The sequence below is a fragment of the Haliaeetus leucocephalus genome, unplaced genomic scaffold, assembly GCF_000737465.1.
Source record: "Haliaeetus leucocephalus isolate CR32 unplaced genomic scaffold, Haliaeetus_leucocephalus-4.0 Scaffold3, whole genome shotgun sequence".
Classification (NCBI taxonomy): domain Eukaryota; kingdom Metazoa; phylum Chordata; class Aves; order Accipitriformes; family Accipitridae; genus Haliaeetus; species Haliaeetus leucocephalus.
The window spans coordinates 1,497,557-1,522,216 of record NW_010972439.1 but is presented as its reverse complement, the minus strand read 5'-3'; the positions used below and the strand labels follow the sequence as shown (position 1 = coordinate 1,522,216).

Sequence of the window (24,660 nt, the reverse complement as noted above, 5' to 3'; positions counted from 1 at the left end):
GGGGGGGGGGCGGCAGAAAATGGGACACAGTGAAATATAAAGCCAGGAGCTTCGCTAAGTATCTGTTGCCAAGCTCAAATGTGAGGGGGAAAAGAAGTAGCACTGGTTGAGCGTATTGCTAAATTATCCCACCTATTCCAGGTTAGCTAGGAACACTGGATAAAGAGAGAGAGAGAGGGGAGGAGACAACGAGCAGTATTTCCTTCGCATCATAATATGCTCTAGTCAATCTGTAACAACGCATAACAGAAAGCAACATTGCAGGGTCTTTCCACGTTTTGCCCTTCTTGAAACACAGGCTTTATTTATTACACTGTTCGTCTGTAGTCCCCCTCACCTGACTATCATGTTTCATTAGGTTGCACAATTTTTAAGTGAGCTATAGGAAAGGATGAGGAGGAAGTAAAGACTGAGACTTGAAGAAATAACTGGTGCCCTGGACTGTGTCAGTCAGGATTAGTTTTTAAACCTAGCAGTGGTACCCTGAAATGGGCAGATCCTGTCTGGTAAAGGACTGGGACACAAAGGTGAAGGTTACTTCTAGAAAGTGTCTGCCAGGACTGAGAAACAGAAGATGTATTGCTTCTCGGTCTGTTCATGCAAGCAGAGGTTCTCAGAAGGGGTAACCAACTCAGGTAAAGCCTTGGAAATGGGCATTTTGATGAGTGGTCGTAACCCACACCTCAGAATAGTGCCAGTTCCAACAGCCGCTCCAACTGGCTGTGGAAGGTTTAACAAGTTACACATCTCCAGCTCAGCCCTACAAAATACAATAAATCAGTTTGATTTTTTTTTCCTCTTCCAAAATGGTCTTGCACAAAATCCCTCAGTGAGTCTGGTGAAATACTGCATTCTGCCCAAAGGGATTTGGACCTAATTACATAAAACTTTACTAGTCCCTGGGAGCAAGCAGGGGGGTCTATAGCATTTCCCATGAGCAAAGCTTAGAGTGCAAAGAAGGTGGACTTGTGCATAAGGGAGGAAAGGCATTACCCAGGTGTGAGAGAAACCGAGGGAGGTAACGTGTGGGGAAACTGGAAAATCAGAAAAGAGAGGGAATCAGAAAAGAAAACAGAGATATTAACTAAAAAGGATAAAAAGAGAGAGACAGAAGAAAAAAGGCAACACAAAAAGCAGAGAACAATGAGTAGGTAACAGGAGATCCCAACACGTTATGAATTTGTTTTGCAGCAAAATTCACTGAGTTTCCCCGAAATGTCACGGCCACTGAAGGGCAGAACGTGGAGATGTCTTGTGCTTTCCAAAGTGGCTCCGCTTCGGTGTACCTTGAAATCCAGTGGTGGTTTCTGCGGGCGGCTGAGGACCAAGAGGCTGGAGCCGAGGTGACAGGCACTCAGGTAATGATCCTCTGCCATGGGATCCCCAAACCACCCAGGAATGCCAGAGGAGAAGGAGCTGAGAGGAAGGGAGGGAGGCGGGGGGAAGGGGGGAGGAGAGGGGGGGAGCTGAGGGACGTTCTGGATCTCCCCAGGGATTTAATTTTGACCATGAAATAACAGCGCAGGAACCTTCAGAGAAAAATGCCCACCTCAAGGGATGATGCCCTTGGTGCCTGTCACTCTCAGGATGCACCTAGGGACGTTCACAAACCCACACAGACTTCCAAAGTCTAATTTTTAATTTCTTTTCCCCTCTCTCTCATTTTCCCTTTGGAAAGCAGCTGTTCAGAGACTGCTCCTTGTGGGAATTTTTTATTTCCCAAATGGCAAGATCCTCCACGTGCCCTCCAATTTACAGCTGGTGCAGTCGAATCGGCAGCCCTAACTCTGCATGCAGCTGCCGCAGGAGGGCACACACTTCGGGGGGGGGGGGGAGCAGAAGGAGAGCAGGGGGAGAACCAAGTCCCCAAAGAACCATAAAAAAGAAATCATACAACAGCTCAATTTCAGCCTTCCGAGTGGGACGGAGGGGTCTGTGCCCACTCCCGCTCCCTTCCTCCTTTGCCACCACCTCCGCACCGCTCTTGGCGTTCAGCCGCCCCTAAAAGCCCCCCACGCGAGTCGGGTGGGTGGCGGGTCCGTCGGGCGATGCTCCCCCCGCCCCCCGCTCTTCCACGGAGGGGAGTTGGGCGCGGGGGGACGACACGGACACGGGACGGCGGCTCTCCCCGGCGCGGCCCGCAGGTGGCAGCCGCGGCGCGCCGCTCCACGGGCTTCCACGGAGGGGAGCGGGGGCCGGCGACCCACGGCGGCATTCCTTTCCCTGCAGGTGGAGCTCCTGCCCGAGCGGGACCTGGATAACGACGGCACGAAGATCAGCGTAAGTGCCGCGGCTAGGGCGCGGAAACCCACGGAGCGCACACACGCACCACCCCCCCCCCCCCCCCGTGGCATCCCTCCTCATCCTCCCCCCGAGGTGAAGCGGGACAGGCTCCTTCCTCGCCCTGCCCGAGGAAGAGGGTGGTGGTGCCGGGGGAGCCCTGCCCGGCACAGCCTGCGGCCCTGGGGAGCTCCCGGGCGGGCACGAAGGCACGGGCAGGCGGTAGACGTGCGGCGGATTCCCGTTTCCAGCCCCTGAGAGCCTGCACCCATCCTCGTACCTCTCGTTCTCATCGGCCCCGGGCAGTTGCCGAGTCTGCCTTAGCGCTCCAAAGCTGGTTTTAAGGCTGAAATTTGGCCCTGAAGCCCCACTTCCATTCAGTGGGGCATGCAACTATTTAAGTGGGTGCCTTCCCGGGTTCCTATCCGCTGGCAGAAAAAAGCTCAGAAAGTCTTTGGACGAGACCCTCCTGTTCGGAGTAATCTCCGCTCCTGGCCACTGAGACTCTTTTCTTAGGAAAGTGGGGTTCTGAAACCAGAGTTACCAATCTGCCATTTGGAGATTAAACCAGAACGTTGCCTTGAGAAAATTATGAGCGACCTTGCTCCAGCCCCTGTCCAGGGGAAGGATGCCTTCCTCGGCAGACCCATACTCCAAGTCAGGCACAGCCACAGCCCCTGACCTCAGAAAAAGTTCAGACTTTTCAGTATCCCGAGAAATGTATGGTGGTGGGATCGCGGTGTCGTGCTCACTGCAGTGGAAAGACAGAGATACCTAGCAGATACTGCAGCATGAGCATTCCTTATGAGCCCAAAGGGGTTCTTCCTTTCTCAGACACAATCCCTTCAGAAGTGCCTTTTAGCTGCGGCCAAGGCTTTAAGTACCAGCAAAGCTTAAAACACCAACAGATAGAGGTGACTTATTCCTGCTAAATCCTTTACTCTACTGCTCTTTGATGCCTACAAATAACTAACCAAGTAATTACATCAGGTCAAAGTGCAGCTAGGTATAGCTATAAATTATATATAGCGCTATATATCACAGTTATAAATGGGAATTCAGATACGTTATATTCAAAATGATACATATTCTAGCCATACTTAGATTTCCCATTATACCTCTCACCATATTCTTAAACAATTTGTGTCGTGGACTGTATCTTCAGTTACATTTGTAGGTTATCTTGCAAATGAGGCCCACATGTGGTCTTTGGATACTATTCCACTAGACATAGTGCTAGCAGCCAATTTATTCCTTATCAATACTGGCTCATTCAAAGTCCCCATAGTAATCCATAAGATCCGTGACACAGTATAGGCTGTAAAGCTTGTCCCATCTTTCACGTTAAAAATCTCTTTCTCTCATTATGTATGATAATAATTCACGAAGTGGTATTTATACAGTGTTTTTATAAGATTGCATAAAACAGTTTATATTTGCAATAAAAAAAGTCAACATTAGGTTGACAGTCTAAATATACTTGTTACAAATGTAGCCTTCCTTTTTTTCTTTCTTGAAGGCACACAAAGAGTCTTCCATTAGTAGGGAAGTATCTTCATGAAGAGGACAGCAAACTTTTAAGTGCATTTAGTAAACTCTTTACAGAAATGGTAAAATATACTAAATGTATTTTTAAACTGTGCTGAAATACACCACTTCTATTGGTTTTAAATCGTAATCAGGCATGTATCGAAAACATGCGTACAGGCTGACTGCAACAATTTCTAAATTTCTAATGCAAAACCCCAAACAAATTCTGTTTTTCATTAGTGCTGTGCAACACTGTTAACTTCGCAGATATTGCATGGGAGCAAGTGAAGGCAGAATACAACCAACAGATCCTCTTTCCATTCATGTGAAACTTCTTTAATCCTTTTGCTGAATATGAGCTGTTCAGTAGAGATATATTATTATTGAATATGGTTTAAATAACTACCCAGCACTTTCTCGGTAATTAATATTGCATATGTTATGCCTGAAAGTATGCAATCCATACTTTCAACTCAGTTTGCCAAGTATAAATTCAGAGCTGGATACAACACAACAGGCTGTAAAGTCCATCCAGTACCTTAAAGCAATAATGTATTCACAAGTATTGCTCTTCCATTTATCAAGCAGGCAGAATACGTGCTTTGCCAACACTGGTGACCACAGCATGTCAAGCTATCAGAAGCAGTCTGTTGTACAACCACCAGTAACACGTGCCTAGTTTCACCCTAACAGTTCTCCATTTTTGTGATCTACCATATATTCATCACCCTGATGTTTCCTTCTCGTGTGTCATTGATATGACACAAAGCAACATTTGCATCCATGTTTATGTAATGGTGGATGTAAACCACATTCAGAAGTTCTTCAAAGCTGAAGTTTTCTGTCCCACTGCATCCCTTTTAACTGGCTTCCTGTGGGGCAACAGATATTAATCCAGATAGAGAGTAATAGCCAATTAATTAAATATAAATTCTCTAAAGTGATGAACATACAGAAAGGAATCTGTGTTACCTTCCCTAATGCATCTTAATACCTATCACACATTTCTGGATGCATAATTTACTCAGGTGTGTTTTAATTACGTGAGACAAAAATATGTTGTTACCCTCAGATATTAAACACAATTAAAAGTAAACCAGGAGTCTTACTTTAGCTGACAACTTTTAAAATGATCTTGAATATGTGCTACTTGAATATGTGCTGCTGACATTATATATGACTTCTAATAAGTACACACTTATATAAATGAGACAAAAGGAACTACCTGACACAAGATGTCTTGTTATGGTTAATAAACAAAAAATAACAAAGGTTTGGACATGCTTAAAGGAGACAAATTGAATGTCAAATATGCAGTTTCAATGTAGTGAAGATTACAAGCTAATCTAATAAATTGTTACTAAAGAACTTTAAATATTGGCAGACATCTCCAACAAAATTGTTAATGCACTAGTTCAAAAGCTGAATTATTCAATAAAGCCAACTAACCGGAAAGGTTTAACCAACGAAGCGCACAGATATTAGGTTTATGTATAAAGCTCATTAAGAATGTTCGTGATCTTAAGCAATTAATTGGAATGAGCACAGTAGCTTGGGTTGTTTGTCTGAGGCCAGTTAGCATTTCAGAGCAAACCGTCTAAACAGTTTTGGAAAGAAGATGTCAGACATCCTCATAGATACAAATAATCATACTCATCCTTGATGCAACTTCCCTGCAGTAAGCACAATCACGCCACTGATTAATTGGCACTTGACTTCTCTGGACAGGCTCTACCTCGGTAGAGTCTTCCCAGAGAAAGAGTAATACCTGACAGCATGTTTGTTTGTTTGTTTTCCTGGCAAATTTGCAGACAGTGAAAGTACAAGGGAATGACATCTCCCACAAGCTGCAGATTTCAAAAGTGAGGAAAAAGGATGAAGGCTTGTATGAGTGCAGGGTGACCGATGCCAACTATGGAGACCTTCAGGAATACAAGGCCCAGGCATTTCTCAAAGTCAACGCTAACAGCCACTCTCGGCGAATGCAAGCCTTTGAGGCATCTCCAATGTGGTTGCAAGACATGAAACCTCGCAAAAACATCTCAGCAGCTGTTCCAAGTAGCATCCATAACTCTGCCAATCAGCGTGTGCGTGCCACCTCCAGCCCTGAAGCAGCAGCCAAAATCCCCAAACAAAGTCCACAATCAGGTATGGTAAAGCATTTTGAGCTTTCATTTGATTGCTTACCAGCATGTAAAAGGAGGCTAACTCCACAAGGTAACCAGGAATTGTGACTAGGAAGAGTGTGGTGCTCATTTATTCCTCCTCCTTTCTGGTTCTATTCCTCCTGCTATCTCCTTACTTCCTAAAAGCTGATGATTAAGTTTTGGGGCAGAAGAAGCAAAAAGCCTTAAATTCCTATATGTGGATTTTATCTCTCCTGGTTTTATCCACCTAAGGTTAGCTCTGTAACTGAAGCTTAGCTTTCCCTGCAGTGTGTGTAGAGAGAGAGGGGCATGTCAGTGAATGACTCATCTCATTTTAAGATGGCTGTGCATGATAAATTAAATAAAACACCCAGCCAGAAGTGTTTCTTCCTAAGTTAATTTACACGAGTCACCTAACTTTTATGTTGCTAACATTTGGTGACATTAATCTACTTTTAGTATCAATCCTACTTTCATAAGGAACTTGACTTCTAAATCTAAGCAGACCTTAGGTACACCAGATTGTTTCTCCGTTGTGTAGGCTTTAGAAAGACCATGGGTTTGTCATCTTCAGCTGCTTGACCATTGGCTTTGAATCAAGTGTTAAAATGGCAATGCCTCAATTTTCTGTCACGTAGAAATCACCACAGTACATATTTTGTTTGGGAGATTTTGTACAGCACTGTATAAATAACCTATAAGCAATATAAGTCTGTGTTTTCTACATTGATACAGTAAAATTCACAGTTATGCAAAGGTACATGAATATACAGGAGGTGCAGCTGTTGGCCACTGTATGATGGCAATAGAGATGGACAGGATAAAAAATTGAGACATGTTGTAAATGATTAGAAGTCCTCTGGAAAACAAACTGTGCAAGTTTAAGGGTTTCTGGGTTACTTTTGTTTACACTGAGGGCCCAATGTAAGGCAGGAGATCACAACCCAGCTTAAAACATATAATGGAAGCTAACCTAGTTTGTTCTGATGCATCATTTTCTGCTAGAAAATGCCATGTCATCAAAACCAAAACTGGGAATACAACAAATTTCACAGCACACCTATTGTGAAATCACTTTCATCTTACAGGGATAGTATTAGAAAAACGTTTTGATAACGAAAATACATTTCATTACAGATTGGAACAATATGATTATTCATACGAAAATTCTTATTGCTATTAGACAAGATGATGCACATACTACCACCATTTTACCTCTGCATACATTTTTTTTTAATTTATTTAAAAGTTACATTCAGTTCTCTTTCCCTGAAATGGAGCCACTTTCATTTTTTAGCTCTTCCAAAAAATGCTTAAGCTGTTAGAAGAAAAGAAATATTTCAATTGATTTTAAATCATCGTTCTACCATGGCTTTCCTTTCAGAGAAATCTATATACCACTTATTTTCCGCTGGACTCATACATTTCAAAGTAGCAGACTTGTCCATAAAGTGAAAACTCTGGTTTCTGCTCAGTTCTGTGTTAAATTAATTAAAATAGTCACAAGTTTATGAAACATGTAGCTACAGACTACGCTGCATTGCGGCCAAAGTGTGCACACAACAGCTAATCCACTAAATCGCTTTGGATATATAATTGAATCTATAATATTGTTTATGTCTTTAGTCCAAACAATGTCTTGCCTGATTACTGGACATTCGTTTTTTGAGTGCTAGTAGGTTATTACATGGAAAAGTCCCTGTGAAAAAAAAACCATAGAAAAACTTGGTCTCTAATTTTTTCCTTGAGCAAAGGTTACTGCAGATCAAGTATAGACAATCCCAATAATAAATTATTTAAAAATTAAACAGATTAAAATATAATTTAGTTTATTAATTCATTTGGTTTATGATGAAGCACAGATTAATGCTGTATTCATCAGAGGTGAAACTCATCTACTGAAGAAACAAAGAGTGTACCAAGAATCCGTATTAGGCTTAATTTCAATTTAAGTCAGTTTCTACACAGTAATTACTGATGATATTTTTGATGAACATCAGTTTAACTCTTGAGAACCAAGATTTACTTTCCTTTACTTGAGAAAATCTGGGCCTGATTTTCCAGCTATGGTGTGATTTGGATTTTCACTCCATTTTACACTCACTCTACACCAACAGAAATGCCCAAGGAAGCACAAGGCAGTGGGGGGTTTAGCTCTATGTAACTTTGAGGAGCAACTTCTGCTGAGAAAGGAGAGACATCAGCTGTGAGACCTCAGAAAGGCAGAAGGGAGATGTCGTAGACACTAATAGTCTTTCTTTTTATGATACTGAATCAACACCATCTCCTTACACTGTCAAATGAGAAACTCTTCCCTTCTTCAGATTCATGCTAATTATATATGCATGCACAAGACTGCTGTGTGATTATGTTACATGTAAGCAATGTGTCCATCAGCCTAGAACACAGAAACATAGTTGAATACAAATTTATCATTATCAACCATGTTTGTATTTGAAAGACATGGGGCGTGTTTGTTCATGTTGAGTAATACACTGACTTCACCAACACTGTTTGAAGAGAGAAGTACTATTAACCACAGGTAATTGTATCAAATATTCCCCGGTATTAGAGAGCCAGTGCATGGTTATCGGCAAGCAATAAATTTTACTGCCATGCTCACAGACTATTAAGAAATACTTTTACAGCAGAGGGAAATAAGACACTGCGAAATTATTGGAAAATCTGTATTCAGCTATTTCTGAAGAACTCGGCTACTAATATAAGAAATATTGATTTTGATTATATGAATATTTTGTCCCCAAAATTTATTTCTGCAAGGTGGATAGCACTCTACTTAACTCCTTCTATCCTGAAGCACACTGCAGAATTTCATTTATTTCTCAACAACAGATATTTAATAGGTAGCTCTAGAAAAGCAGTTTACCATCACTGCCATTTTAAAATATCAGCATTTCCTAACTGAACAGGTATTTCTGCCATTCTCCTCTTTTACTCAAAAGTAAGAATATCTGTGATAACTATGAGGGAGCTATATAGCCAGGGCTGACAAATTAAAGTGATATGAGGTCCATTCAGCATTTTGCGCTGCTCTGAAAAATGCTATGTGAGTGTAAAAAAGATATTTGTTGTTATTAGCATAATGGAGATTCAATATAGAAAGAAAGAGCTAAAGAGAAGACCTCCCACAGAGTCTTCAGAAAATATACTGAGAAGCACTAAACGTCTACCTCAAAGTCAAAAAAGTCAGGAAAGCAAAAGTCAAAGCCAACGCAGCTTGACCCTTTCTTTTCATATTCATGGGCTGCAGCAAATGAGGTAAACCATCACAGCTTAACAGGAATCTGAGTAATTTGACAGGCTAATCTGCATATATCCAGAAAATGTCCTATGTGGGTGGAGTGACAGACTTTTTTTTCTGCGTAATTCATAACAACGTATCTTAGTCCAAAGGTAGAAGTACGGAGTGATCATATAGCGTTGTAACTCTAAGCAATGTTGCAATTAACTGAGGTCCAAGAGCTGCAATGAATTCAGGTAAAAGGAAGCTAAATAATCTACAGGCTGCACCAAATCTCACTTTCATGGATATAAATCTAGACAAACTCTGCTACCTGCATTCAAGTCACTCAACATTTGTAGCAACACAAAGGGCTGCACAATTTGATGTGCTGAGAATGTGTACATCCCCCAAACTCTTCCTGTTCTGCCAATGCTCTGTTAAAGCACTCAAAGCCATTAGTTGCTTTTCAGACTCGAGGGAATAGCTACAAATTAAGAAGTGACGTTAGGTCCATTTTCTGACTGCTTACATACAGACTCTGCACATTTCTAGCAACTTTTTGTTCTTTCCTGAAGTTACACATTCAAATATTAATCTAACTACATGCCAAAACTGTTCCTGTGATTATGGCAGAGTTGCAGTGAGTGCCTTGAAAAGGAGCACAAAGACGACAGTGGTTCTTATCTAAGACAGAATGACCTGGATCCTTGGCATCATAAATTGCACTGAGAAGCTGATCCTCAGGTGTGAATGCAAAAGAGGAGGATGAAAATATATTTCTTCAGTCTGTTGATACTGATAAATTGATGACATTCTTTCCAGCCTCCATTTTTTTCTACAGAATCCAGGAATCTTTTATTATCAACCTATTGTAAGCACAAATTTTATGCCCAATTTGGAATCTTCTGTGGTATAAACCAACTTCTATGTTGTTTTTTCTACTTTTATGTTACATCTCCTCTTAATGTAAAGGGACAAAAAGTTTGCTCTAGCCTCCGCCAAGGCAACAGCCAACATTACTGCTTTCTTCACTAAAAGGAAGACTTTGGCTTTTGCAGCTGCTGTTTTATAAACTGTGAGTACCCGTAAGGCTGGGAGGTACCAACCATTACTGTAATTGTTGCACAGCAAAAAGTCAAATATCTGTTTCCTTAGGACTACATTAAAGCAAAAGCCTAGTGAGAGTTTTGTTCTTCTTTTTCTGAACCTTATTCATCTGTTCTTGGGAGTTCTTGCAAGAAGATGATGCAAGTGCTATCCCATTTTACACCTGTATACACTACAATCTCTGTTTTTACTTGAAAATTACACTTTGGTTCTCTCTTCCTGAAATGAAGTCACTCCATTTTTTTTTTTAGCTTCTCTGAAATAATGGAATAAATTCTAACCATGTTAATTGATGTAGCCCTATTAGCCAGTTAGCTGTTGACCTTGAAACTGTAAGCATCTTCTGAGAAGTGCTAATCTGCTCCAAATAACTTCACTGACAAAGCAAGGTCTTAACAGCAGCTAAACCCCTTTGTTTTAGGCCAGAATTTCCAATGCAGAGTGAACTCACTGCTGCCTTATGATTCTTTCAAAAACCCCACATCTTAATTTCTTATATGTGCATAATTACAGATAGAGCCAAATGCATACAAGTATTTAAACTGCTGTTCCTAGTGCTTAGTCCAACTCAACCCAGTAATAAACAAACAGTTTTCTGTAGACCTGAAGTTCTAACTCCTGTCACAAGCAAAATGGTATCTACTTTTTGTAACCATCCCTCACTGTCATTGCCAGTCGCTGATACTACACCACTATCACCTTCCTATTCATTTCTATTCCTCTTGCAAAAACACAAGTTGAGGAACTAAGAAGAGAAAGCACTCGCCAACCAATATATATTCATTTTTGTTGTTCTACAGGTTTTAGCAGTTGTTCAATCCCACATGCCCATGCCAGACTGAGTACTGCATATGCCTAGTTTCAAACACATCCTCTCTGAAATCAGAGATATTATTTTCATTCTTAGTCATGCCCATGGTTAAGCACTAATACTGCATCATAGAAGAAAATCATGGTCTTCTCCGATTTGTTGAGATAATCATGGATTCTGTCCTTAAACAGATGATATCTCCACTGTAACTCTTACTCCTGTAAAAGTTTAAGAAACTCATTTTGCCCTTTCTCCATCTACATTGTTGTTTATGTACACACATGTATACTGAGATCTTTCCTATTCTTTTAGTAACCTTACCAGTGTATTTCACTGTCCATCTGCCATTGCTACCTTTGCCTTTAATCACATCTATTCCTTTCTTTTAGCTATTTAAAAAATGAACCTTTCAGACTCACCTTACCTTTAGAACAAAACTGATATATGAAGATCTGGTAGGGGATCCCACAGGAGTTCCACAAGTAGCAGAATCACAGTCATTCTGTTCTACATGCCTGATACAACTTTTTTCGGTAACTAACCACTGGAAAGACTGCAGATGGGCCACACAGTAAAGAAAGAGAAGAAAATAAAGGAAGAAAAGAAAAACTGAGGTGGAAAAGCTGTTTATGAGTTGTCAGCTCACTCAAATTGCTTTTCATTGCTACACAATCAGGCAGCTTGCACTGGGTCATCAGAGATTGCAGCATATGTGACAGGGCCTGCTCTTGAAATAACTGATGGGATTTCCTTGCTTCAGAACACAACCCATTTCTTACCTGACACCTATACAGCAAAGCAGAGGACGTTTTTGCTTGTTTCAGACAAGAAGCAGGTGCCCTACTTCATTATGAAAATCCTTTGCATTACTTGAAATTAAAAAGAAATGGGTAGAATTATCTGCTGGTTGGAATGGATACAACTCTGCTGAAGCCAAAAGAACTGCATTCATTTACAACAGCAAAAAATTTGGCTCAAGCAGGAGGATGAAGATGAATTCTCTTCTAATCATAAAGTGAGAGTGAATTATAAGGAGAATCTAAACTTTACCCAGCCTGTACCACCTAAAGAAGTTTAGGACAGTGAAGCTGTCTGGGAGCAGAATGAAGGGAAGGAAAATACCTGAAAACTGCTATTTTCAGCTCATTCAGATTCAAGGGGAGGGAGCATTCTTGGTGGTGGGTTTCGTTGCTTCAGCTTTTTTGTGCATTTTTTCTTTAACTTTGATCAACTTTTTTCTAGTGCTTATCTTTGAAACCTCAGGCTGGACTTGATAGAAAGTTCAACACTTAGTATTTTCTTATTCTCTGGACAGGGATTTTCCAGTGGATTAAATAATTCATGAGCTTCAAAGATATTCCAGACACATAACCTTCTTTACAGCTACAGTAATAATCAATTAATCCTGCTTTGCTGATGATAAAGCCGGATGTCATTTGAAGAGCAGCTGATGATCGTTCCGTTGGCCTTGTGAAGAGAAGACTCTGCCCCAAACCCTTTCATTTCACCTTATCATAAGGAAGTTACCATCATACTTTTTGGCAGTGCAACTTTCTATCTTGTCTGTGTGTGGGTGTTCCAGTCTGATCCACCCCACCAAAGTTTGTTCCCCCATCTACTGACAAATGCTACTGTCCTGGAACAAAGCTGCCTAACATGCTGAGGAGAATAAAAATGTGAAAGTTAACTGCCACAGCCAGCATTCCCAGTGCTTCATACATACGATCTGTGTGTTCACCAACAGTTACAAAAATACAGATAGCAAATCTGGATGCTACTTCTGCTGCCAGTCCTATTTCTACTGCTGTTATTCCCTCAGCTGCTGTTGTTGCCTGTGACACTGATGAAGGCTTTTGGCCACCAAATCACAGCCATAGGGCTATAATAACTACAAAAGTGACTTCTACATCACTACAGAAGGTGTGTATCCATCGCCAGTTCATTCTGTGCAACTGAAAAAAGAGCTAAAAGGGCAAGATGTTTTGTCAAGGAGCAATAATAAATCAATTATGAAGCCAAGAACTAGCAGTAGGTCTCACAGAGAGCTGGATATTCAGATGGTGCAAAGCCCTTTAGTAGAATAATACCATTTGACAATATGGCTACACAGCATTGTGCCTGTCTGAAACTCTGCCAAAATAACAGGTAGATTACCTATTTTGTACTCTGTTGAATTATTCACATGCATACAATATGTGCTGATCAGTGACCATCTTATGCCTGAAGAGTCTTTGAATAACAATGAATGACATTTCATGATTATGATTGATCCCACATCTCAAAACTGTAATGAGAAAGGTAAAAAAAATCTGAAATAAAAGTAGAAAAATTCAACAATAGAGAATGTGAAGGAGATAGAATTAATATAGGATTCGGCACAAATACTTCAATCTTCAGCCTCACAATCCACCATTTTCAAACTAGTGCACTATGGTTGTAGGGGTCATAATGTTGTATTTTTTTTATTTGTATCACAGTAATAGCAAGGGTGAAGGCTTTGACTTGTGAACTCTCATTTAGCTCTCACAGTTTAAAATGTTGCCACCCAAAGTCTCTGTCTTGCCCCAATCAGAAGTTATTGCCCTAAAACATCAGGTTGTTAAATTGAGATGAAGATGATGAGATGGCATGGGGTTTGCTTGTACCACTCCTGCTATTAGGGGTTTAATTTCCATAAGAGGGGGAGGTAGAGGGATGGAGGTACTATCATCTTAAACTGCTCCAGCTAAAACCATTAGGAGCTCGTGAGTCATAGCCCTTAGACAGACGTATGTTCTGTTAGTCAGAGGCATTGTTCTAATCTCTATAACAACTGCATTACCCACCAGGCAAACAAAGGATCAGAAGAATGGTCCCTGCCTCAAAACACTTACCTTCTAAGAATCAGACAGAAGAAAACAGACTCATCCATTCGGATGGGTACAGATAAATGGGGGCTTAGCTGAGTTCCATGAAAATAGCTCTTATATAAATGATATAAATAGAAGGAGATCAGGTTGACTGCATGTCAAACATAAGCCTAAGCAGTGTCAGGTGTGAAAAGCAAGAAAAGGGATTGAATCTCTCATGCTGAAATATTTACAAAGAATGATAATTTTCCTTCTGTCTACGTTATAATAACCCTCTTTGTATGTTTTTCTTGGTATGATGGTGCTGTTGAAGATGATAGAGTAATATTAAGTATCATCCCACTTAAGATTTTTTTTCTGATAGATGAAAGGATGAATAGGATGCAAAAAGCACAGGAGGAAAAAGATTAGTTCAGTTCTGTTTTTCTCCAAATAAAACTCCTGTTGTGACTTTATGGTAACTTTCAGCAATGGGTCTGTTAACAGTTCAATTACAATGTGGCATATATCAAATATACACATATTTATATTTAATACAAAAATGCTGAGCAATTTGTGCTGGAGACATGCTTAGTTACAACAGAGGACACCGGTTATTAACAAAAGAGTCAATTCAAGAAGAATTTTTGTTAACAGCCTAAGTTTCTGCCTTCATTCAGGATGCAACATAACTATATGCAAGTAAACAGATGAGGATGGGTTACCACCGGACAGTCACAAAAAACTGCATTTGCTTTGGAACCAGCCATTTCATAAATAGATAAATAGAAATGCACTGATTTATATATTTTTCTGTCCCACACTAAAAAAAAGTCTAAGCCATTTTATATCCATGGTTTTCAGGGACAGGATGAGAGAGAAAGGTGCCCAGTGCTGATAAGAGCAGTCTTAAAGCATGCTGCCAGTCGTTCTCAAACAATACCAATTAAAAAATTTAGGGCCTGCATTTGCTTGAGCTTGCCTCCCTCCCCCTTAGCTTTTAACTGTTGCAATGGGCACTGGATATTAGACTGCTTCTCACACTAGTTTTATTTAAATAGCTAACACTGGTGTTTCACAGATTATTTGCAAACACCTCTTTTAGCAACCCTTTTCCCAAAAAATACTCTTTCACTGAAACAGAAACAGCTGAAGTCAATGTATTACTTATACGTGTGAAGAGAGAGTTCAATGCAAAGGAAAAAAACCACCAAACCCACAAACAAAAAAACTTTAAAACTTTGCAGGCTCAAACACCAACTAAAGGGAGGAAGAGAACTAGGGTATCTGCTACAAATGGCTGATGCCTGAACATTTGTGACTGAGACCCCCAGGCAGACAGAATGTCATTCTCCTAAGAAAAGAAAGTCAGTCTGGGAAGTTTGAGTATCAAGACAAAAAAGCTTCCACAATATAATAAACAGATAGCGATGGAAGCAGTCAGAGTTGTACAGCCACCAAACAATTCAGAGACATCAAGAACTCAGTATATCCTTGGCTGAATACATGAAATTTGAGGTAGCTGAGCACAAAAAAAGTTTTAAGCTGCTAGAAGGAGGAATATGCTTCTGGGTATGTCTCAAGCTGAAAGCTGTGTGCCTTAGGTTCAAAATCATTTTGACTCTGACATGCTCTACCCCTCATATCACTTGCAGAAACAATACATCTACACTTCATTTCACTGAATGGGTATCTAACCTACTGCTACTTTACTACTCTGAACTTGTTTGTGAGAATATCACATGACAATGCTAGGGAAATCAAAATTTTAGAAGCTGAATTTGTGATAGGATAGTCTGTCCAGATAGCTAGACTCACTTTCAGACCAAAACAGCCTAAATAAGTTTCCAAGAAGCATAAGCAGTTGAACAAAACTTAGGATCACTGCTACAGAAATGAATGACAGTCATGAAGCCAATGCAAAACTGTATCAGGATTTCCTAATCACGCTAGTATGTAAAATATTATTTAGTCCTGAACTACTTATTAACACAATTTAAACAAAGCTACATATGAAAACAGAAGGAAATGCACTGATGAGAATGGAAGTTGTGAATTACAGGATAAGGGACATGAGAGAGCAAAAATTACACTAGAGGTGGACTAAGCCAACTACGCTATCCAGTTCACCATCCTGAAAAACTGTGTTCAAACTCAACAGTGTTTTTTGGCTATTTTCATAAGAATAGTATGAAAATCTATAAATGTTCATGCGCTTCCCATTTCAGTTATATGTTTAGGGATCTCACCCTGCCCTCCTGCCTGTTCAAGGTAAAAGGATGAAAATGTCAGATCATTTTGATGATTTCATTTTCATCTTTGAGAATGATAGTAGAGATCATTTTAGCTTCTTCATAGTGCATGATGGCCCAATTAGGAAGCCTGGTTCTAGTCAAGGGGTTAAAGAAGGAGAGGTGAACAAGAACACTGTTTGAAGAATTAAAAAGAAAACTATGACTCTCAGATACATTGCAAAGGAAGAACAAGATTTAAATGTTTCCCTAGGTATGGGTTGATGTAAGGGATGATGCAGAAAGTGGCCTGAATGTAAAATCCCATGTTTGTTCACACCAGTGTACCCATAATTCTACTTCTGTCCATCTTGGCATTGTAAAATTGCAGGAGTCATTGCAAGTCCCACTCTTCTTTCTTTCTTCCTTTGTACTGCTATCTCTTGTCCTTTTATAGATTTACTATGGCTTGTTCTGGACCACTGCCAGAAGCCAAGTATCATTTTACTACATGCTACCTATATTTGAAGTCTCCTTAGGTTTTTCCTCTCCCAAGTATTTCCATCTCAAGTTTGCATTAGAATGTGGCTTTAGGTGTAGCTGGCAGCAAGTAAAAGGCTGTGACCTGCTTTAGCCCAGAAAGAGCTCCAGGAGTTATTGTGGCCCAAACCTCCGGCAGAATTCTCTACTCAGGGTTGGAAAGTTGTCACTTTCTTTTGTCCTGTGACAGGACTGAATACCTCTGTTTGCTTGGTAACCTTACCTAGTGAAAGCTAGGGAATAATCATCCATCTAAGATCCCATCCCTCTTCCTCCTCTGCTCTTTTGGGTGTCACTGGCAGAAAACGAACACACAGCAGATGAACAGAGCTACACGCTGGATGCAAAGTCTAAGTAGACTTCAGGGAAATTCAATACATAGCCTATTCTAAATTTCTATCAATTTGGAAGCAGTAGTTTTCTTCCAAAACGCAAAAAAAAATAATCAGAAATTCAGAACTTTTTTTCTGGTGTGTAAGATGAATTCATTTGCCCTGTGTGGTATGTTTGCCCAAGACAGTGATGAGCAATTCACGCTATTTTAGCCTGACTACTGTACAGCCAATGGGGAAAGATGGACTGGAAGCATAAGCAGATGTATCTACACAAGGAGGCTTGAATATGATACTTACTGCTTGTCTTTTGTCATTCAGTTCCCCCAAATCAAACACAGGTGACTGAACCTTAAAACACATTAGAAGTGATTCCCCTGAGGAGGGAAAGGGGGACCTTATGTCTGTGGAAGGAAAATTTTCTTCCTGAGTGCAGGTATATTCCAGCAGTATAGGACAGCTATAGGTGACTGTGATTTTGGCAATTCAGAGGAATAAAAACAACAGCAATTGGTAAGCCGGAGAGGAAGAATCTATTTATTTAAAACCTGCGTGAGACATATTCAAATAAAACTTTGAATAAAATCAACCACACTTGGTTTCTCCTACCTTTATGGATGTAAAACTGCAAACGTCTTCCAATAAATCTTATGGTTCGTTAATATCCCCAGTAAAATTAAGGCAGGTATTTAATGAAATTTTACTTACTTTACATGGAAATAATGCAAAATTATGATTTCATGCAATTTCAGCTAGGGCTGACAAGAAGCCTATTTCAAATCTAACACTATAAAGCAAAGCTGAGTATTGCAAAAGAGCAAACCAGGCACTTAAATGGAAAATATCAGCACAAATACCTGAAAAATGAAACTTCCAAGGTTTCAATACCTCTATGATTTCAGAAACCAGTAGTACAACAAAATTAACTCATATTCAGCACAAGCTGAATACATATTGCTCACAAATATGCAGGGATATTTTGGCATCATGTCATACATACAGAGAATCTAGGATGGGCTTTGGGGTGACTGGCTGTATTTCTCCTATACTGGTCAGCACAAACCCAGGACTCTACTCAGGCATTAATGTTCCCTTATGATCAGTGGCTTACTAATTAAAGGAAACTCAAAGATACCCTCACTTAACTTACATGTTTAGTAAAATATTAAAGCAGTGCTGTTGAATTCACAGATTCATTCTGTTGTTTATATGATGATATAGTACTCATTAGAAGCATAACTGTAAGAATACAGTTTTCAGAGGCTCTGACGGGCATTGAGACTCAGAGGGCAGGAGGCTCTTACATCCCAGAGACCTCCCAAACCTTAGGAAGCACAAGGAATGCCAAACTCGCTAAACTTCAACTCCTGCAGATGCAAACTGCTTGAGACCCAAGGTGGTTAACCATGTAAGGGACTCTTACAAATAGGGGATGCTAAAACTGTAGGGTCTGAGGTAGCTGCCTAGTTTACAAATCAATGTTTTGTTCAGTTGCGAAAAATAAGTGGGCAAAATTATGAAACCAGCATCTGCTTTTCTCTGCTTGCGTCCCAAAATCCCATGTGTTTTTACACAAATCTTGTCTGATCAGTATCTTAGTGAAAGCAAGGGATTATAACCATTTAGGCATGCAATGAGTAACTAGGTTTTTGATCAGTTAGGGTTTACTAATAATTTATAACTTCTGCTGGCTTTATTTTATACTTAGATACTCTAAAATTAATCTCATTAACAGAACAAAGTTGATGTTTAGCTCTTTGGTCCATACACTATGAGCCATGAAATATGATTCAGCATTTGTGACAGACATTATTTTATTATTTTAAACACTAAGATCATAATTATTTGCCACTATCTTTTTTTCTGTTTTCCTAGCATTTAAGTAAAACATATATTTGAATAAATCAGTTTCAAAGTTTCAGAGATGGCATGAACTACTCTTTCGTGCTATTGCACAGAAACTTATCTCATGATCACGTTCCTTTGGCAATAGAGCATTTGTTTACAGGAGAAGCCTAACTACTTCATGGACCTTTGCTCTTTTGGATGTATGTCAGTGGCAGGAAACAAAAGACAACACATGGGCATTTACATCTCACAGGAAGAATTTAACTGGATCCCAGTGGGTAATAGGTCAAAACGTGAGAATCCCTGACCCACACATCAAGTAGAGTTTAACTAATAATGTAGAAATAATATATGCATACATACTACTGCTCTTCTTCCAGGTTACTGTCTTTGAGGGTAACATAATTGTAGTCCAGCTTTGCCCAGTGTTCTTGACCTGCAATAAAATTTATTTTAGCTGTCATTATGTTAATTAGAAAATAATGTTAGAAATTACAGGGAAATGAGTAATCGATATAGCAAATCCACAGCCAGATCGACAGGTTTTTATGTATATTGCCATGCTCACAGTTCCAGTAATACTGTTTAAGTCCTGGTCAGAACTGTACACCAAAACCACATCTGCATGAAAACTCTGAATTTGGATACTCTGTATTTTCGAGATATTTGGATTTGGATTCTGATCTGTACTTTGCCTCTGACTTAAGTCTAAAAATAGTGAAACTAAATCTCTGATTTAAACACCCTATGACTTTTAGATTCGTAGTCAAAATGGAAATTTCTGATTATTTCTCGTTGCTTATCCTTAATCAAGTTGGAAACCAAAATAATAGAGTATAAGCAAATATGACAGAATAGAAAAAGGAAAAAATCTAAAAAGGCTGCTTTTGGTTTTGCTATATTATTATTCTACATTTGCAGATTTCACCCTTCCAAAGTCTAAAGAAATACTTGGGTTCATGAGAGAATGAATACAGTTCTTTTACACATCTCCAGAAAAAAAAAAAAAAAAAAAAAAACCTGAGTATATTTAAACTCCAATTCTATTTCATAAAGAATCACTGAAAAGATGAGAGTGCACCTAATAGTCATATATGTCACTATATATTGCAAGTCAATTTTATTGGGGGTGATATATTACTGAAAATGTATCCGTTTGGGTTAGACAACATTTTGGAAACTATTAAGCCAGTAAACAATAAATTAGGATATACTAATCAGTTCCCGAAACCACGCAGACGATGCTGTTTATGACGGTGATTTCCAACAATCCTAACAGCCCCCTTCTTTACCTAGAAGCTGAAATTATTTTAGTTGTATTTCCCCTAACTTTTTCTCATGTGTTCAGTATTGCTTCAGCTTGTACTTACTGCATGTACTCTAACCTAAATCCCTTGCAAGATAAACAAACTTGTTTTTTTACAGAACACCACACATGTAGAATATGTGATATGAATTGGAGGGAGGTCATGATTTATACAGAGACTGAACATTACAAATAGAAAAGTTATCATGTGTGTGCAATATATGACCCCTAATTTGGGGATCTACAGATTGTCACATTGAAAAAAAGCAAAATAAAACAAAAAATCAAAGAATGCTTTGCCTGCAAATATTATGATGCTGCTTTTCCCACTGTGAAACAGTTTAAGTCAAACCTCTTTTGTATCATACTGTTTCTCTTCCACACATTACAGCTTTCAAATTCTCAAATTATAATACCATTAATTGTTAAAAGTCCCTTTTAAAAAATATCCCTGAGACTCTTCAGAGTATTCATCCCTATTTGCATTGTACATATTTTGTGCAGAGGAAATGTATCTCCAAAGACCTCTTTAGAATTGTCTTGAGCAGTGTATTTCTCTAGTTCAATCCAAAAAATATTCAAATGGAATAAAATGAGTGAAAATAGTTCAATACATCATGAAATGATCTAACACTAACAAAGGTTCTAACTCAGTTCTGCTAACCTAGTTAGGGAAAGAAAAGCCTTTATAAACATCTGTCAAACGACGAATTTTACACCTCATATAAAAAACAAGAACATAGCGATGCTGCAATAAAACCAAAACCAGAAGTTGAACTCGACCCTTGGGTGCAAGCTTGTAAATACTACCTGTATGAGAAAAACCCACAGGAAGAAGTTACAGCAAATTTGCTTGTGTGTTTGCTTGTTCCTAATGAAGAACAAGTGTTTTGAGAAGCCCAGCAAACTACTGCAGTGTAGTACAGGTAGGCTGGCTTTATCAGATGGGCAAGAAAAAAAGTAGGCTTCCCACTCCTGTCTACATTCAGTAGGAACTAGGCTCAGAGTTCCCTTGGACTTCTTTGAAAATCTTAGGTAAGGTCTTTGAGACATGTTTCCATTTAAAAGTTAATATTCATTTAGAAATTCAGTTCACACATGGATAATTGAAATATCACTGTTACTTAGAAGCTCTTGTGTATGCGACAGAGGACTAAGAGTCTTTCATGGCAACTACTATGTATGCAGTGTCTCACACCATGTATTTACAAAAGGAAGCAGTGCTCAGAGATCTGGGATTTAGTTTAATCCCTATTTTTGAAGGGAAAAATTTACTAAAGACAGGAACAGAAATACTTCTTGCTACACTTATAAACATAGTTAGCAGATACAGAGAAATGTTGTACTGATAAATGTCTGAAAACTTTAAAAAAATGAGCATTTGCCTTGAGTTCTTTTTGATTTCATTGTGTATATTCTTGATGAGAAGATAAATGTGCTTTTGGGGGCTGCAGTGGAATCCAGCATTCAGTTTAATATTACATCTTTTTATTAAAAAAGCTTATACATGATTAATAGATTTCTTAAAAATAACCAGTTATTAGAAGTCCAGCATTATGATGGACTGCTTATAACACCAATTACTTTGTTACAGAATTGATGCCTGTAACCATCAATAACATTCATACTTCTCAAGTATACAACACAGCTATAAAATCTATTAATCATGCATTAACCTGTTATAATTGGAACTTTTATTTATAGTGTAACCAAAATTCATTTATGGTTTTCACCTCAAGTAATATGTTTCAAATTCTGAATGTAATTCTTTATAATATAGGGAGTTATCAGGCCCTGAGACTTGGTACGTAAGACGTCTAAATACTTATGTCCTTGGTGTGTGAACATTTCCATTTAATTAGTACAGTTTTTATTCTGATAACAGACTTAAAATTCAAAGTCATGTTTTCAGAAATAATGATATTTACCATTGTTTTCATAGCTTTTTACAAAGAAAAAAAAAAGCCTGGGAAAATATAATTTCTCAAAAATAAATACTCCAAACCTTTTAGTATTCTGTTCCCCCTTTGTATAGCACAGCCATTTGCCAGTATCTCCTCTGTTTTACAAGAAAACACTCTTTAGCCGCTAGATGACTTCTTTGTTAGCAGTCAATGATGTGATGCTGGAAATGATTTTGTAAAGAACACTCTGATATGGAAGGTGTTTGGGTTTGTTCCTCTTGGTATATGGTTTCACTGGATAACATTGTTTAAAAAGACAGACAAGAAACAAAAGCAAAGCAAAACAAAAAAACCTCCCTGGGACTGAAATACTTTGTATGTGTTGTTATTTGCAGTGCATGCCAAGACATTCATGGGCACCAGAGCCAACCTGGCGAGCTAATTAAATATATAAATGTATGTGTTTAAAACAGCCTTATAAGGAGCATTGGAAATCTGCAAGATGAGCGAATATCTTATAACTTCTTCCGCAGGTGCGAGGATAGCTACAAGCCATGGACTTTCTGTCCTGCTTCTTGTTTGTGGCTTTGTGAAGGGTGCTTTGCTTTAATCTAAAAGTGCTGACTTTTTCCAATATCACTTTCTCTTCTTAAAGCAAAGAGCAAATCGCCTGTAAAATCCACGGAGCGGACAGCAAAGTTGACCCTAACCTCCAACCACCACTCTGCACCCAATGTACTCTAAATCTCTACACAAGGAGCACCTTCTTCAGGAAGTACAAACAAAAATACTAAATAAATAAAATAAATAAATATTATAAAAAGAAGAGGATACCACATGTTTTCTTGATATATCTTATTTTCTTTGGCGTATCACTGATCTTTTATTTGAAGAGAACTGGTGTGATGTAATCAAACGTTTTGTAACAGCAAGACCTAGTTTCCTTTTCTTTCGGCAAGGAGAAGCCTCATCCTTGACTTCTCAGGGGTTGGCCTGCGAGTCATCAGTATTACAGAATTAATCATGGATGACATTTGGTTTCCTACGCTGAAAGAACCGTTCCAGCCTGGAAGCAAACAGAGGCCAAATAATGAAACAAAATATAGTGATTCCACATTGACCCCAATAAAACACGCCACAAACTTTATTAAAAAGTTTGTGGGTTTTTGGTTTTGGGGTTTTTTTTTGCATGAGGAATAGGGAGGAGAAAAGAAATTCTACAAAGCAACTAAGGACATTATTTCTGGAAAACAAATGAGGATACTTTTCTTTTGAGTTGTTTGGGGTTTTTTTATTATTCCCCTGTGGGGGGGGTTCCTGTCTTTTTTTGTTTGTTTCTTGTTCAATGGTGGCAATTACTGACTTAGGCCAACCCCTGATGATTGCGTGGAGGTTTATATATATATATATACATCTTTTTTTTGTGTGCGTTCTATATTTCAGTGTTTTCTCTAATTTTGCAACTCCTGTATATGCAAAACCAATTTAAATTCTGTAAATTGCTTACAGTCTGTGTGATATAACTTCAGAGTAGACATACTTTGGTCCTCATGCAAGCCAGTTTTTAATATTATCTATATGTCGTGCCATCAATAGAAATCTTTATTTCCTTTTTTGAGAAAACATCACTTTTTAGTTTGTAATTCAGTACTGTGTGGATTTTGTAATACATACCTTCACTTCCACTGGTTTGACCCCTTTCAGCCCTCTGTTTACTCTGTAAATGCACATTAAAATTTGTTATGGTCTCTAGACAATGAATTATTTTAGTTTTGTGTATGTTGTGTTGGAGTTCAGATGCTGAAAGCTCTTTTAATTTGTGATGTTTATAGAGGATGAAGTGATTTGAATACTAGAGACTGTAAAATGCAGGTTTGCAGTCAAGTACTGCATGTAAAGGAAGGTTAGAAGGGGAAAACAGACAAATAAAACAGAACATGGCTTAAAGGATATTCTTCTGGAAAAGAGTTTTAGGAAAGTGAATTTATTACACTGATAAACTATATTTGCATCACAGCTCCTTTTACATGGCCAAAGATGCGTCTTTCTTTGCTTTTTCTGGAAGTGGACTGTCATTACTCATTGATATTCTTAATTAAAATACTTTATGTCTGTGAACTGAACATGAGAATTTTGCTATTGAATGAAGTAATATGCATTACATGAATTACATTCATTAATGCAAGAAGGGAAAATTGCTACCATTTGCAGCTGCAATCCGGAAGGTTTTTTTCTTGTTCCCCTCCTTCCACTGATGCTGAACAATCCACACCCCTTCATTTATCAGCACAGATAATCACGTATACCACATGCTTATCATGATCTATTTACAGCAGCATTAAGTAGCTACAGTGTGGTCAGCTGTATGATTTCTCCTCATTTTGTAAGTATTGTAGAAAGAAGTAAAAAAGTATGTTTAATATCTCACCAGTCCATGGCCTACAGGCCTAACATTTTACTTGAAAATGCCCACAAGTCTGAAGTCTTGCCCCATTAATTTCAAAGAAGGATGAACAAATAGTAGCATAGAATCAAAGGGTAACACACTAACG

The 24,660-nt window shown here is 38.8% G+C and overlaps 1 protein-coding gene across 2 annotated transcripts in view; it reads left to right on the top strand.

Moving 5' to 3' along the window:
* Positions 1 to 24,231, top strand: part of VSTM2A (V-set and transmembrane domain containing 2A) — a 25,543-nt gene extending 1,312 nt beyond the window's left edge. Inside the window, exons 2-5 of one of the 2 annotated variants that reach the window (XM_010573904.1) lie at positions 1,192 to 1,358; positions 2,230 to 2,280; positions 5,622 to 5,958; positions 22,764 to 24,231. In XM_010573904.1, coding sequence (XP_010572206.1) covers positions 1,192 to 1,358; positions 2,230 to 2,280; positions 5,622 to 5,958; positions 22,764 to 22,852 — 644 coding nt within the window. In that variant the 3' untranslated portion in view covers positions 22,853 to 24,231. Of the gene's footprint in view, positions 1 to 1,191; positions 1,359 to 2,229; positions 2,281 to 5,621; positions 5,959 to 22,641 lie in introns of both variants that reach the window. The other variant, XM_010573912.1, reaches the window with a different exon arrangement.
* The last annotated feature ends 429 nt before the right edge of the window (positions 24,232 to 24,660 follow it).